The 14974-nt window shown below is 36.0% G+C and overlaps 1 protein-coding gene across 8 annotated transcripts in view; it reads right to left on the bottom strand.

Moving 5' to 3' along the window:
• VPS13A (vacuolar protein sorting 13 homolog A) overlaps window positions 1–14974 on the bottom strand; it is a 102699-nt gene that overhangs the window by 16044 nt on the left and 71681 nt on the right. For 5 of the 8 annotated variants that reach the window (XM_032676940.1, XM_032676941.1, XM_032676942.1 and 2 more), the window contains 14 exons: window positions 13320–13473; window positions 12434–12580; window positions 11784–11865; window positions 10311–10380; window positions 9652–9757; window positions 9170–9283; window positions 7730–7875; window positions 7529–7610; window positions 6466–6579; window positions 5931–6006; window positions 5666–5829; window positions 5251–5296; window positions 4863–4986; window positions 1271–1385 (listed from right to left, as the gene is read on the bottom strand). In XM_032676940.1, the coding sequence (XP_032532831.1) occupies window positions 1271–1385; window positions 4863–4986; window positions 5251–5296; window positions 5666–5829; window positions 5931–6006; window positions 6466–6579; window positions 7529–7610; window positions 7730–7875; window positions 9170–9283; window positions 9652–9757; window positions 10311–10380; window positions 11784–11865; window positions 12434–12580; window positions 13320–13473 (1540 nt within the window). Of the gene's footprint in view, window positions 1–1270; window positions 1386–4862; window positions 4987–5250; window positions 5297–5665; window positions 5830–5930; window positions 6007–6465; window positions 6580–7528; window positions 7611–7729; window positions 7876–9169; window positions 9284–9651; window positions 9758–10310; window positions 10381–11783; window positions 11866–12433; window positions 12581–13319; window positions 13474–14974 lie in introns of those variants that run through there. The other 3 variants (XR_004354829.1, XM_032676945.1, XM_032676946.1) reach the window with 3 other exon arrangements.

Genomic DNA, 14974 nt, shown 5'->3' with positions numbered 1-14974 from the left:
CAGTAATGAGAGAAGTCTGCACAGTAGAGCTGACTCTTGTTTGCGAGCCTTTGTTTTAGTGGTACACTTTAAAACAGAAAAGAGGATGCTTTGAAATTTATTTTCTTACCAAAACCAAAAAGATTAGTAACAAATTTATGCTGTTCATCAGTAGTAGCTTCTAACTATCCTCTAGTTAAGGCAAAACTGCTTTATGGCACTAGCTTTAAATTGGAGAGCACAAGTTAAAGCTATCTCCTTAGAAGAAAGGCAGAGGCATAATATTATCAAAGACCTTTCACAGTCTGCTGAACTAGATCACCAGTGAATGGTATAGTGAACACAGCTAAGGAGCTCCAAATAGGGCAGTCCTCTTCCACCAGAAATGAGAGACAAACTGATGAAATGCAGAAGAAACAAAAACAAGAGTGGAACTTGACAGGAAACAAACACCTATGGCAATACCCAAAGTGAGTCAAAATCCTCTTCCAAATGCTACTTCATTCTTACCTACTTTTCCTAAAAGGTTATTTCTGTATGACATTTTCATGGTACACTATGAATCCTTTTATGTGTATTTTTAAAATTCTGTTTAGATTCAGGCAATCAATAATTACTGCTTTATTTCTTATGCCTGAGCATTTCTAAAAAGCAGGTTTATTTCTAACAGAGAAAAAACAAACTCTGTAAAATGTGTGTGTCACAACTGAAATTATTTCTCAAATGTCCTTAAGAGGCAGATGAATCATTAAAGAATAACTGCTGCTTAGCATGTTCTTCATGCAAACAGTATTCCACTTCAGAACTGTTTAGGTTCTTTCATGGCTTTAGTATGACACAAGTACAGCTATTCCCAGGTTCTTTAAAATGCTGTCTTACATAAAATTGAGATTTAAAAGTCCCTGTTTAAAATATGTATTGTAAAATTACTGAAAAAGTATCTGTACTTATCATCACTGTTTATAAAAAAATGAAATTTAAAGGCATAAAACTTTTTAATTGCACATTTAAACTTTGTTCTTTCAAAATGCACTGTATCTTGCACAAACTGCTATAGATATACTGATAGACATTATGGTGTCTTCCTCAAGAGTTGTATCACAGCAGCAAGTGTATCACTATTGTATCCCTAAAGTGGTCATACGCCTAAGAAATTAAATGAAACTTCTTGACTACTGAGTTACTAGGTATGGGCAGATTGGGAATTTAGGAAATGGGAAATTCTAAAATATTTATTTTAATGTAAGATGAGTTTAAATGTATGTCAATCTATCTCTCATTTTTCCTTCACCTGTAACATTTGACTTCCAGTTCCATCTCTTAATCTGTAAGGTCTAATAACTCCATCTTCACCAAAGAAGCGAGGTGGGCGCAGGCTTATCACATCTTCTGATGAATCTGCAACTCTGACAATAAAACAGATTACTTCAGATATGTATCAATATCTCTACTCAACTATAATATTTAGCTAAGGCTCTAAATTATTTCGTATACAAATTAAATTCAAGTCCTAGTACAGCAACTGTTGTTGTCTATACATGTACTTTTGCATAGAAGTAGACATTCTATGAAACAGTAACAGAATCAGAAATCTGTTCCAGAGAATCATTATTAGCAAACTAGATGGTACAGGGCAGCACATGCCTGTAATACTTAATTAGTGTCTAAGCATTGTACTTCAAATCTTCAAAATTAAAGACAACTGTAAAATACAGAACTTCCACTCTGATATGTTTCTTGCATTTCTCTTGCAATTCTCTGCTGAAGAGTTTAAACCGGAAAACAAAAGAGACTGGCAATCTTATGGTAGCAAAAGTGATCTAACTCACTAAGAACAGAGCCATTGAACTGCCGTATTCAGACGAAGTTACTAAATGCCTCCTCAAAACTGTTTCCTACTTCTTTACACATTACAGTGTGAGATAATCTTCAGCAATGAATTCATTAAAGTGAGAATACCAAGTATTCCAATGCAGTCTTAACACAGTTCTCAGTCTGAACAACCATGACAGATCCTAGCATAATCTGGTGGTCTTTGAACTCATACAATAGTAATAATATATAAAGTAATTTTAGATTCATCTGAGAAGTCTTTTTTATCTCCTTATTTTGGGTAGAAGTTAAAAATCAGCAAATAAAGGAAATCCAATCATGAAGGCTTTTAAAACTAGTTTTTTCAGTAATGCGAGAAATACCTGAGATTTGTGGCTATTTTTTAAATGCTGTCAACTGTGTATTTTGTTAAAGAGCCACCTATTTATTATGTAAATAACACAGAAGTGATAGGAAGACACAATGTACTACTGGTACTACTGTCGGTTTCATGCCATACGCTACCCTGTAGACTTATTTTCATGTTCATGTTCATGGCTAGGCTTCGCGAACGAAGATTTGGGAAGGCACTATCCACATTTGCTACAGGCACGCTGGTGGCTAAAAAGGCCAATACGTGACAGACATATCCGATTGCAAAAGGCGCAGCAGAAAGACTCCTTAGATGGTGTATTTTGCAAGATATGGTTCTTTCTGCGTTGCCTTTTTTCCTCGAGAGTGATCCTGCGTGTGTTCTCGAAGGAGACAGCTGCGTTATAGATGGTGTGTCTCCAGGCCTCCCGATTGGAGGCCAGAGTAGACCAGTTATGGTGATCAATATGGCCAAGGCTGAGAAGTTGTTTCAGGGAGTCCTTGAATCTTTTCTTCGGGGCTCCTCTCTTGCGGCAGCCAGTGGCAAGTTCACCATAGAGCAGGATCTTAGGGAGGCGGTGGTCCTTCATCCTTGAGACGTGCCCTGCCCATCGCAGCCGCGTTTTCAGTAACATGGCCTCAATACTAGCGACAGCTGCTTGCTCTAGAACAGATGTATTGGTCACATAATCTGACCAGCGGATGTTAAGGATTGTACAGAGGCAGCGCTGATGGAAGCGTTCTAGGAGACGCAGGTGGTGGCGGAAGATGACCCATGATTCAGAGCCGTATAGGAGAGTAGACAGCACTATGGCTTTGTAAACGCTGATCTTGGTGCTTTTCTTTAAGTGTTTATTACGCCATACTCTTTTGTGGAGTTTTCCAAAAGCATTATACGCCTTAGCTAACCTGTTGTCTATCTCTCCGTCAATCTTACCATCTGAGGAGATGAGGCTACCAAGGTAATTAAACTGTTGGACTGATTTGAGCTCTGATTGGCCAATGGTGATGTGGGGATGATGGGGGACTTCCTGAGGTGCAGGTTGATAGAGGACCTCTGTCTTCTTTAAGCTGACTTCCAGCCCAAAAAGCTCAGCAGCGTCTGCAAAGCAGGATGTTAAACGCTGCAGGGTTGCTTCTGTGTGGGCAACAAGGGCGGCGTCATCAGCATAAAGCAGCTCCCGGACAAGATGGTTTAAGGTCTTGGTGTGGGCCTTCAGTCGCCTTAGGTTGAATAGACTTCCATCAGTACGGTATCGAATGTAGATGCCGTCCTGATCATCGAGGTCTGCTGTGGCCCTTTGGAGCATCATGCTAAAGAAGACGGTGAATAGGGTAGGAGCGAGAACGCAACCTTGTTTCACACCATTCTTAATTAAAAAGGGCTCAGAAACTGGGTTGCCATACCTGACTTGGCCGTGCTGATCCTCATGGAGTGAGATGATCATTTTAAGGAACTTGGGGGGACAACCTAAACGTTCCAAAATCTGCCAGAGACCTTTTCTGCTCACAGTATCAAAAGCCTTGGTGAGGTCGACAAAGGTTACATAGAGACCTTTGTTCTGTTCCCTACACTTCTCTTGCAGTTGTCTGAGGACAAATACCATGTCTGTGGTGCTCCTGTTGGCTCTGAAACCACACTGACTTTCAGGTAGAATTCCTTCTGCTATAGTGGGTATTAGTCTGTTCAAGAGTATTCTTGCCAGGATTTTGCCAGCAATGGAGAGCAGAGTAATACCACGGTAGTTTGAGCAATCTGATTTAGTACCTTTCTTCTTATACAAAGTGATGATGACAGCATCACGAAGGTCTGATGGTAGTTCACCGAGCTCCCAACAGCGCACCACAAACTCGTGAAATTTGGTGTGGAGTGCAAGGCCCCCATGTTTCCAGACTTCAGGTGGAATTCCATCAACCCCAGCTGCCTTGCCGATTTTTACCTGCAGTATGGCCTTGAGGGTTTCTCCTAAAGTGGGGGCAGTATCCAATTCATACTTTACTGGTTGTTGTGTGATGGACTGAATTGCTGAATCTTGGACTACACGGTTGGTACTGAAAAGAGTCTGAAAGTGTTCAGACCATCGATTCAGAATGGAGGTTTTATCTGTTAGAAGGGTTTGACCATCAGCACTGAGTAGAGGGCTTTGGACCTGGTATGTAGGCCCGTATGCTGTTTTCAGGGCCTCATAGAAACCTTTGTGATCACCCGTATCTGCGCATAATTGAGTTTTTTCAGCTAGATCGATCCACCACTTGTTCTGGATATCACGGAGTTTCTGTTGGAGCTTGCTGCATGCGAGACGAAAGGTTGTTTTTCTTGCGTGACAGGATGGCAGTGCAAGGTGTGCTTGGTGGGCGGTTCTCTTCTTCCTCAACAAGTCTTGGATTTCTTGGTTGTTTTCGTCAAACCAGTCCTTGTTCTTCTTGAGGGAGAACTCTAAGGATTCTTCAGAGGAATGCAGGATGCTGTTTTTAATATGAAGCCAGATTGTTTCAGGAGAGGAATCTGTGGGAATGTTTTCGAGCCTAGTTTGAAGGTTTGCCTGGAAACTGTCTCTTACTGTGGCTGATTGGAGATTGTTAACTTGGAGTCTTCTCTTTGGGATGTTGCCCCTCTTTGGTTTGAATTTGAGCTTAAAATTGAGTTTACAGCGCACAAGCCAATGGTCTGTTTGGCATTCTAGACTTATTTTACTTACTTTTTAATACCCTGAAATGTGCTGCTTGCCATGTCTATGATTCCACCAGTAGGCCTAGCAACTGCTCCCACTAAGCCTTTTCCGACACCTTTGAAAAAACCAGCTGCTCCTTCTTCCTGAGCTCCTGAAAGCATTAAGAGCAATAAATCATTATAAGACACTGAGTTTTTCTTTTCTTTTTTTCGTAGCAAACTTTACTACTATTTAAATACAACTCTTATTTGATACACAACTACATAGTCTCCATCCAAAGTTCATATAAACAACAGGAATATAAAATCAGTAGGAATATAAAATCTGAGTTTTATATCTCAGACTTATAATATCTCATCAAATATGAAGAATTTACCATGATGTGAACAGTTAATGAAACAAGACCCAAACTTACCTCTTATTGGTTTTGTAACTATTCCTGTTATGCCACTGACAAAACCCTACCAAGATAAACAAAACAGACATTACCGAAAGGCTTCCAGGTAATATTTTTCATTTTTAGCATTTTTCTTTCTATTTCATTCATGAATAGGCCCAAAGTACATGTGTTGGGAGTATTCTAAAATTCACTCCGAGCTAATAGAATTAGAGGCACATGCTTCACAATTTCTACTTTCTCTCCTACCCTCTTACATTTTTCTTTAAAACTATGACTCAATTGAGGCTATGTATCTGCAAAACCACAATTAAAACTTAACAAAAACCTAACTAACTAAAAAAAAATTCAAAACTAACCACTCTGGTGACTACAACAAGCCCCTTGTTACTTTTGTCTGCATAAAATTAATTGTATTTTTTTTCCTCCTTACAGAAACTAATCCTTTTCCACCACGAGTGATACCCTCTCTCAGACCAGTGGGCTGTTTATTCATGGCTTCTCTCCTTTTTTGCTGGTAATCCTCATCCATGGTTATTGCAGCTACTCCTTTTGCCATAGCACCTGTGATTCTTGAGGCAGCACCTGCTAATCCACCTATTGGAATACAAATCAAATTAAAATTCCAATGCAATTTACAAATACTCAACTCTATTGCTGACTATTAAGCAAACTACCATCACAATGCTGAAACTTACCAACAGCTCCCCCTACTAGTGCTTTAAGTCCTAGTGCCATTCCTTCTATAAATTCCTCAGGACCCTGGATGGCTCCCTATGAGAAAAAAAGTGACATATTTATGATAAGCTTCAAATAGTATGCATTATATATTTTTAAATCTTACTTTTTTATTGGGATTTATATGTAACAAAGAGAACAAGAAGATAAGACTAAGTAATAAAGTGTGAAAGTGCCCACAAAAGCCCCTGTGAGAGAATAATAGACTATTTTAGAATACTAATTAATTCCCTGAATTCTGTTTATTTTAAGGTGAATGGAAAAACGAACAGATTTATTTTAAAGTAAGAACCGTAAGGAACTGTAAGTTGTGAGTTAAGTTAAATGGACTTCTCTCTCTTTATCTCACTTGAGTTTTCCAAGCACTTTCACTTGAAATGTTGAATTCTAAATCTAAATTTAAAACCTGAACAGGTATTAATATAGATTTTCAATACAATTCCTATCTATTTACTTCTACACTACATTTCATAAAAAGGCAGAAGAGATTTTTACCTGGTATGGTTCATAGAAGAATGCTTCTACTCCTTCAGACAAGCCTCTTATGAATCCAAAGGGATTACCCAACACATCAAGGCCAAGAATAAGAACATACATCTGTTTAATAGCCTAAAATATAGAGTTTTTAGTTAAATATTTCCTAAATTACACTGAAACAAAGGCAAACAGTGTAGTTTAGAAAACTACAGATTAGAAACAGCGAAAGAAACATTTATTTAATATAAAAACCGCAAAATTACTTGGAAAAGTAGTAGTTGTACTAAAAAGGTGAGAAAATCAGTCAGTAAACCACACTAAGTCAACCAAAGAAACAGTAATACTTAAAAGCATTTCAGCAGTAACTGTTGTTAAAGTTACTGAGATTTTACAAAGCCAACATATTACATAGATTTCTCTCATACAACAGGACAAACTGTGGTCTCTTTGTATATGCTAAGAAAATTTTCTTGATAGTCGCTGCAAAATGTTGTAACTGCAACTCTATGAAGTGTAATTTGTTATAAAAAAAAAGGTTGCACATCTCCTAAATGCCAAATTTTCCCTCCGTGAAAAGTAAGGGAAAGAGAACAAGAGATAACTCATTTCCCCAGTCACAATCCTGTATTGATTTTTTTTCCTCTAAAGATGGACAGAGCACTAAACTAAAATGTCCCAAGAATCCCTTATGGTGGATGGACAGAAGATGATGACTTCTTTCATGCACAAGTGTGTGTGTTGGATTCTTTCCACTGGATGACAGGACTTCAACAGTATATAAAAGCCAAGAAGGAAGCAAAATTCATATGCTACTAATGTCCAAGAAAAAGCATTAATATTTTCATGCTAATTATGTTCTATCAGAGCTGCATTGTGTTTGCTTCCCCTATCCATTCCAGCAAGCTGCATTGTTGTCCATGCCACTTCTCCCCAGTATAAAGGAAGTAAAATTTGAATAAGTAATTGTTTCATATGTGTTTATTTTACCTTTGTACTTATATATAAGTAATTTTACTCAGTTTCACAGAACAAAAACACAGAGTAGCACTTGCAAAATATAAATTTACTGGAATATTCTAACCTGTTTCGAATAATGTTTTACAACTGCTGATTGGAGCTGTTGTGTAGTACAGAAGTGATACCTGAGTTCAAAGAATGACAACCTAAAAAAACAGAAAAGAGAAAAAGTAAATCCTTATTATGCAGAGCAAAATAAAATCTAATATATGTAATATTGGTATAATCTTTGAGAGTGATCTTTACAATCACATTTTTAACCTACTTAAAAACAATATCTTGTACATCTGTGAGGGTGGCCCCTATACTCTTCAGCAGGAGATTCAAGGACTGAAGTGGTATCAGTTCATTCTTTCCTTCTTCTTTATTACTATCTTCTCCACCCGTACTGAGTGAAAAGCTTAAGTGTAACTAAAGGATAAAAATGAGATGGGGAAATAACAAGGTTCATTATTAAAAATATTATATTTCTACCTGTATAATATTTTAGATTATTTAAAAATTGAGTTAAGACATTCCTGGTCTTGACTGAAAGCAGTCTGACTTTGTAACAGAGTACATAAATACACCATGTAGGCCAAAAAAACCCAACTGACAAAAAGTCAAACTGAGTAATTTAAACTACCTTTGAGAAAACAGGAACTTGAAACTGCTTATTCATGTTTTCAGAGAAGGTCTCCAGATTCTTTTAGCTTTAATTTAGGTTTTTAGCTTGTTTTCAAAATATTAGGTTTCTGTAAGTTATACCCAAAATCAAAGCAGTCAGAAAATGATAACATAGCATGATGTCCAAGCAAGAATGTAAAACAAAAGCCTGAAAACAAATAATTACTAACAGAAGTTTTACAGGTGCTAAATAAACACTGGAATATGCATACAAGAAAAATCCCACCTGTGCACACCTGAAATAATCAAATTATTTGTTTCACAGAAATTAAGACAGTCTCAAAACAAAAACATTCAGGAAAATTGCTCAAATGGCTCTATAGTGCACATAAGTATTCAGCAGTGTTCAAAATCAGATTAAAAGAAGTTATGTCTGTTGCTGATTCTCTGAAGACAATATCATGTGCCACTCATTAATTTAAGTTATAACAGAGCTTAACTATAGCTCATTTCAATGATACACAGCTCATCTTGGAGAATTATTGTCATTTAAGTTTTAATCATTAAAGACTAATCCTTTATTAGAACCTGAAGCCCATTTATTCCATCCTATTTCCTCTAAGCAATTTTTCTTGTCAAATATAATTTCTAAGATCTCACCAGATACTGCAAAGAGGTGAAACTGAAATCATTCTTTTATTTATTTCCTATGAGATAGAGATGAGATTCTCTTAAGTACTGCTATAGAGCCCATAAGATACTATCACAGCTTTAACAGTGTGAGCTACACAATAATTTGTTACCCTGGTTGTACATGTTATTCAGAAATTACTTAAATCTCCAATCCACAACACAATGTCTGCACACAAACTAGAGAATTTTGCAGAGAAATCTTACATAATAAAAGGAAAAATCATTACTCATTATAAAGGAAGTCATGGATAGGAATGAAATACTAAGGTAGTGGTAACAATGAAAGCATTTTCCTGCGACTTTTTGTTTTGATCACCTCTGTATGTCTTCATTTCCAGTGCCTATTATCCTGCAGGAGACAAATCTTCAGAGAGCAAACGCACATTGTAACGAGAAAAAGGAATACCTTAATTGGAGAGATATGAAAGTATTCATACAAGCTGATTTGTGATGTATCCATTGATGACACACTCATCAGTTCTTCTTGAAGACATTCAACATCCTTTTTGAAATGTTGTATCTGTAAATCCATTTCAAATGAATATTACTTCAAAAGTTGGAATATATAAAACTAGCATGGATTTGTCACTGAGACATAATACATTGACTAATACTGCTTATACTCTCCTTTGTACAAATTCCTCTCATTTACCCTGTATTGTAAGGTTTTGAAGCCTTCTTTCCATAGCATTCAAGATGAAGATAAAGGAAAGAGCTTACTATCTGTCTCAGGCAACAGTAATTAAAAAACTCACAGCTTCATATTAGTCCTAGACACACAGCAATTAACCATTGTTATGGACATAGAAAACCTTTTTTTTTTTTAATACTATTTGGCTAATTACAACTTTAAAATCTATTTCACTTCAAACAACAAAAGGTCTCTACCTCTAGGTCACTTGGCAAATCAGTCTGTGTAAACAACGCAACAAGTGCATACAGGAAGCCAAGATCTAATCTGAGATCCATCTCTTGAATCAGGACCTTAAAATACCTATAAATAAAAAAAAAATATTAAGGATTCTACAAAAATGTGTAACACTTAATACAGGGGATTTAAGTCACTTATGTATTAATTTCAGGTATAGGTTTTGTGGCGGCTTTTTCTGGTGTGGGGCTTTTTTTTAGTATTTTGTTGTTGTTTTCTTTTTTGTTTTGGTTTAGTTTTTCTTGAGGGATTCATCATTTCTGGTGAAAAGAAGGCCTCCCACAGAGGTGTAAGATAAACACATTTCTGGTAAACAGAATCATCTTAATCACGTAGTGGCATTTAACACTCTACATACCACCACTAAACAGATTTTTTTTCTAAATTAAAGAAGACTAAAATCTGCATTAAAAAGACACCTAAAAATCCTTGCTTTACTCTGCAATTATGGAGATAGCAAAAGGCATCGAGTTTTCATCTCTCTTAAAGTGCTCTGATCTTTCCAAGAATGAGTTGGTGCTAAAATTACCGTTATGTTTGCCTCTATAATAATTTTAATTTTAAAGCTTGATTAAACATAATCAATAGCAGAAGAGATGGAACATGTCAAAATACTTACTTAATATGAGATATTTGTGAATGTCCTGCAGTTCTCATTACAATACTGACATCAGTAAATGGTTTTGGTGCTATGAAGTTGTAAAATAAAAAGAGATCAGCACAGACTGCCATATGTTATACATAACTTTATAGTTTTAATATGAAAATGTCATATACATTCAGAGTTTTTTCAATCCTGTAAAGCAGGATTACATAATGGATATGACTGGCAAACAACTAAGTCAGGGAAAAGAGCAGGAACAAAAAGGAATGGGAAGGCAAAGATGAAATGGCACATCAAAATGCTATTTCACTGACCTCTTAAAATGCACCATTTTCATTTAAAAGCAAATAATTACTGATATAATCTTAGATTTATATAATTTCCTTAGTTATGGAATAAGATTTTCCAATCGCTGATAGAAAGATACACACTGAACAACTACAAAAAAAAACCAACCAAAAACCAAAACAGAAAAAAAAAATAACAAAACCAAACAACAAAAAAACCCAAACAAACAAACAAACAAAAAAAAACCAAAAAAAAAAAATCTGCAGATTTATGCACTGTAGCTTGAAACTGATCATATTGAGAATGAACATCTGACATCCTATTAGCTTCTGCAAAAAATTAAAGCATTATTTTTTGTCTCAATCCACAAGCTCTTTTGATATTCCTCAGATCTTTCAAGTGAATTTGGTATGAAAAATTTAATGAAAGACTTCAGTTCATCACATAGTAGAGAGACACTGCAAGCAATGTCACTATGCTCCAAGCAATGGAGAAGTCTGAAGGCTAAATACAAAACAGACAAAATATAATTTTCCATCTACAGAGTTTATAAATGGCACCTCACATAATAATTTTGAGTTCAGACATTTCATATTAGTTAAGGTTATTTCAGATAGGTCACTAGGTCATGTACTGCATGATTAAGATATTGGAGCAGTAGGGAAATAATGGAAGACTAAAGATTCACTAAAGTCAATCCTCACTGCCCCAGAACTCCAAATGCAAGCAATACAGAAATAGTGCACTAGATTCGCTATCATCAACATTAACAAGAAATCTATCTTTTCTTATTTTCAGCAGACAACTCTTCTTGTATATTAGTCAGCATTAAGTTTTAGCTGTGGTCTGAATGCAACTACCAAAACCTCATTTTAAGCCTGATTCGAGCATAACTTTCATGTTTATGCTCTCCAAAAGCAATGAATTAGCGTGCCAAAAAAATGTGCTTAAAAGGTATGATATTGATGGATAAAGGAAATTTTCTTTTCTTCTGACTGTTTACTGTTGAAATGGTTTTCTGTGTATCTTCTTTGTAGACACAACTGCTTCCTTATCTCCAACATTAGTACTTGTGCTGTTATCTGTAGTCAGAAGGCTCAGACAGACTTCATCTGATAGAAGTGACATGGTTAACTTCAGTACAAACAAGTTATCTTGTCTTTTTAAATGGAAGGATTATGTTAAACTAGAACAACAAACCTGAATCCAAGGTGATGGACTTTGGAGGTTTAATAGGATAGAACACAAAGGGAAATATGGCTCCAGGAATCTGGTTTTGTATCTATTAGAGGGGTAAGGACAGGACAAGGTGCAGCACGTTAGCTTTTCAACAGTGAAATACTTTAAAATCAGGACAAACACAAGAATTATGAACATTACCTGCAGCCTTCCACCAAACTGAAAGCAGAAAGAAAGCTACCATTGCGCTTACAAATATATCTATTTTAAAAACTTAATAATCCAATTCAAATAGTTTAGAAAAGCTTCTTTAAGTTGGTGGTTCACAAAATTAAGTACATGGTCCAAAAAATTTTTACAAAGGATTTGTTTTTAAAAACTTGAGCATAACAAGAAAAGAAACAAGACATATCTTTTTGCTGGTTACAAAGAAAAGCTCCAAGAAAAAGCATGGAAGATGAATGGCAAATGTTTTTTTCTGAACAGTCATAGTTATCTTTTTTCTTTTTCCAAAGTAGTACTCCAAAGATTGAGAATCGCTGATGTAAAAGCCAATGATTACAAATAAATTGAAAACATGAGAAATTCAAGCAATTCTAAAAATGAATCCAAGTTTCTATAAAAGTTCTTTTTTCTAAATAAGTAATTCACTACTTTCTGACAAGACTCACCTGTATCCTGTAAATTTGAATTCTGAAAGACTTCTGATGTGCAGATGAACTGTATTCCACTTTTAAAGCTGGTAGGTAATTCCTTCTGATAGGAATTTCATTTGGTTGTTGAATTTTCATGTCCATTCCATTAGGAGTTAAACATACCTATTGTAATATTACAGAAAATTTGGTATGCTGTTTTAAAATACTGCTTTTTATAATATACTTAGAAATTTTGTCACAAATTTCAACAGAAACAAAATTACAAAATACTGCATTATTTGGGAGTTACTAGCATTTAATACACATCTTTCTAGAGGAAAAGCTGAGTAGTATAATGGTCTATGACTGAGATAAAAATTGGCTTTACTTATGCAATGTTTATTTTCCGATAACACATTTCTGAGGAGCATCTAAGAATTTTTCTATAGAAGAGGACTGAGCATTTGGAGTATAATGTGCTTCAACACTCCAGAATAATTTCTGAAATTATTTTTTCAATTATATGTGGTTGAATGACAGTTGAATTATCCCATAATAAGCCATCTTAAAAATAGAAGATTTTATGCTAAAACAAACAAATCCCAAACTAATACATTTACTCGTATAATACATGAACCAAATGCAAAGCTTCCTTACTGTAGTTTTATGAATATTTAGTATCAAGACCTGCAAAACTGTTATGCCTCAATTTCAAAGTTAGAGGCTAACAACAAAAAGGAAGCTTTCAAATGTTTGTGGATTTCCTTCCAAATTTTTTTAAAGACAGAGATGAAGAAGGATATTCAAACGGACTGGGTAAATTAATATATCTCAAATTTCACTGGAAGTCAGCCAAATTGATATATGACCTTTTTCTAGTGTAAACATACAAACAAAAGAATTAGAGAACTATCAGTAATACCAAAACATTCGATTCCAACTCAATAATCTTATTTTCTGAAGGACTCAGCTCACTGTAGTCTTTGAATTCTTGTTCTAATTTTTCAATTTGCTTAACACTCATTGGTCTCCATCTTGACTTCTTCTTCGGTTTTGTCTCCCAAACCACATCAGAACTTTGAAAACAAAACAAAGGACCAAAAGAGATGTATTAGCCATTTCAAAACAAGTTTTACCTACTGTAGCATGACTTTTACTAGGTTGTAACTGGGGAATGAAAAACAATATCAGAAAGCACTACTGTAGTAAATAAAAGGGACCCAAATCACCCACTGCCTTCTTGGTACTAAGCAGAAGCCAGTCTCTCCAATATGATACAAAAAAGAAAAGTTAATGAGTCAGTATAATTCCATACTTTGATGAAGAGAGGTATGTAATGATATTTAAGGAAGCTCAATTGCAACAGCACTGCCATCCATTATTGTACAATCTCAATGTATTTTTCTGCTTATACTCCTGCATGTATTTTGGCATTTTAAATTTACTACAAATCGAGAAGTTTAAGTCAAGACAAAACACCTCCTGAACTGCCTCTTATTTTTGATAGCTTGTTTCTTCACTCATGGCTCACTCATGGGAGAAGGACAAAAAGGGGCAAGGACCGAACAAGTCAAACGGCCAGCCGAAGGCAAACTAGCAAAAATCTCACCACTTCCCTTCGAACAGGCAGGATGACCAGACACGGTCCTCGGCTCTCCCCTCACGCGGGCAGATAACGGCAGTCACTATAGGCCTCGGCTCCAGATAAGCCCGACCGAAACAGGGATCCACCGTTCTCGAACCTCGCCGGAGAGGAAGAGAGCGAGATCCCTCCCGCTGGCCTTATTTATACCTCAAGTTACGTAAAGGAATAGCATGGAATACTTCCGTGATCACTTTTCTAGTTCCTTCCTGGCTACAAGTTGGTCTCCAGGAAGGCCTAGAGTGAAACCACCACACATCTAAATCAATTGATGGTTACTTTGGTTTACATGTTTCCTCTACCGATGTTATGGGGGGGGTTGGTTTTGTTGCTTTTTTGGGCTTTTTTTTAAAAGTTATCTCTAAATCAGTTATTTTCTTTTGTCTTTGAGTTTTATTAATACAAATAATTAACCAACTTTAAAGGGCATTGGACTCTTTTCCACTGCTTCTATGAGAAACTATTGTGTCTAATTTCATCTTACAGTCACTCAATCACAGAATCAGCCGGGTTGGAAAGGACCTCTGAGATCATCAAGTCTGGCATAAAACAGGGGAGAAATCAACACTGTCAGGCAGGTGCAGGATGTTTCCTCTTTCCACAAATATGTAGCTTTTGAGACAGTCCACTAAACTCTTTTAGCTACATCTGTGTCTGTGTTCAGACACATCAATGGCAGAACCACCAAAATAAAAAAGTGAGCTAAAACCCAAAGCAACAGCTACAAAATAGAGTAACGCCTTGAAATTGCTGGGAGTTTTCCCCCCTTTTTTTTGTTCCTTGTCTTTTTTTTTCTTTTTTTTCCTCTTAAAAAAGGAAGCTCAATTTCAGTACTGCCATCCATTTTCCTGGAGTTTGATATCCATTCAGGGTTTGACAAGAAAACAATACCAACTATAAGCATTGCTAGACCACTGACTTCCAAAAACACCAAC

This window comes from Chiroxiphia lanceolata, chromosome Z (assembly GCF_009829145.1).
Source record: "Chiroxiphia lanceolata isolate bChiLan1 chromosome Z, bChiLan1.pri, whole genome shotgun sequence".
Classification (NCBI taxonomy): Eukaryota; Metazoa; Chordata; class Aves; order Passeriformes; family Pipridae; genus Chiroxiphia; species Chiroxiphia lanceolata.
The sequence above is the reverse complement of the archived record's forward strand: the minus strand, read 5'-3'. Positions and strand labels throughout refer to the sequence as shown.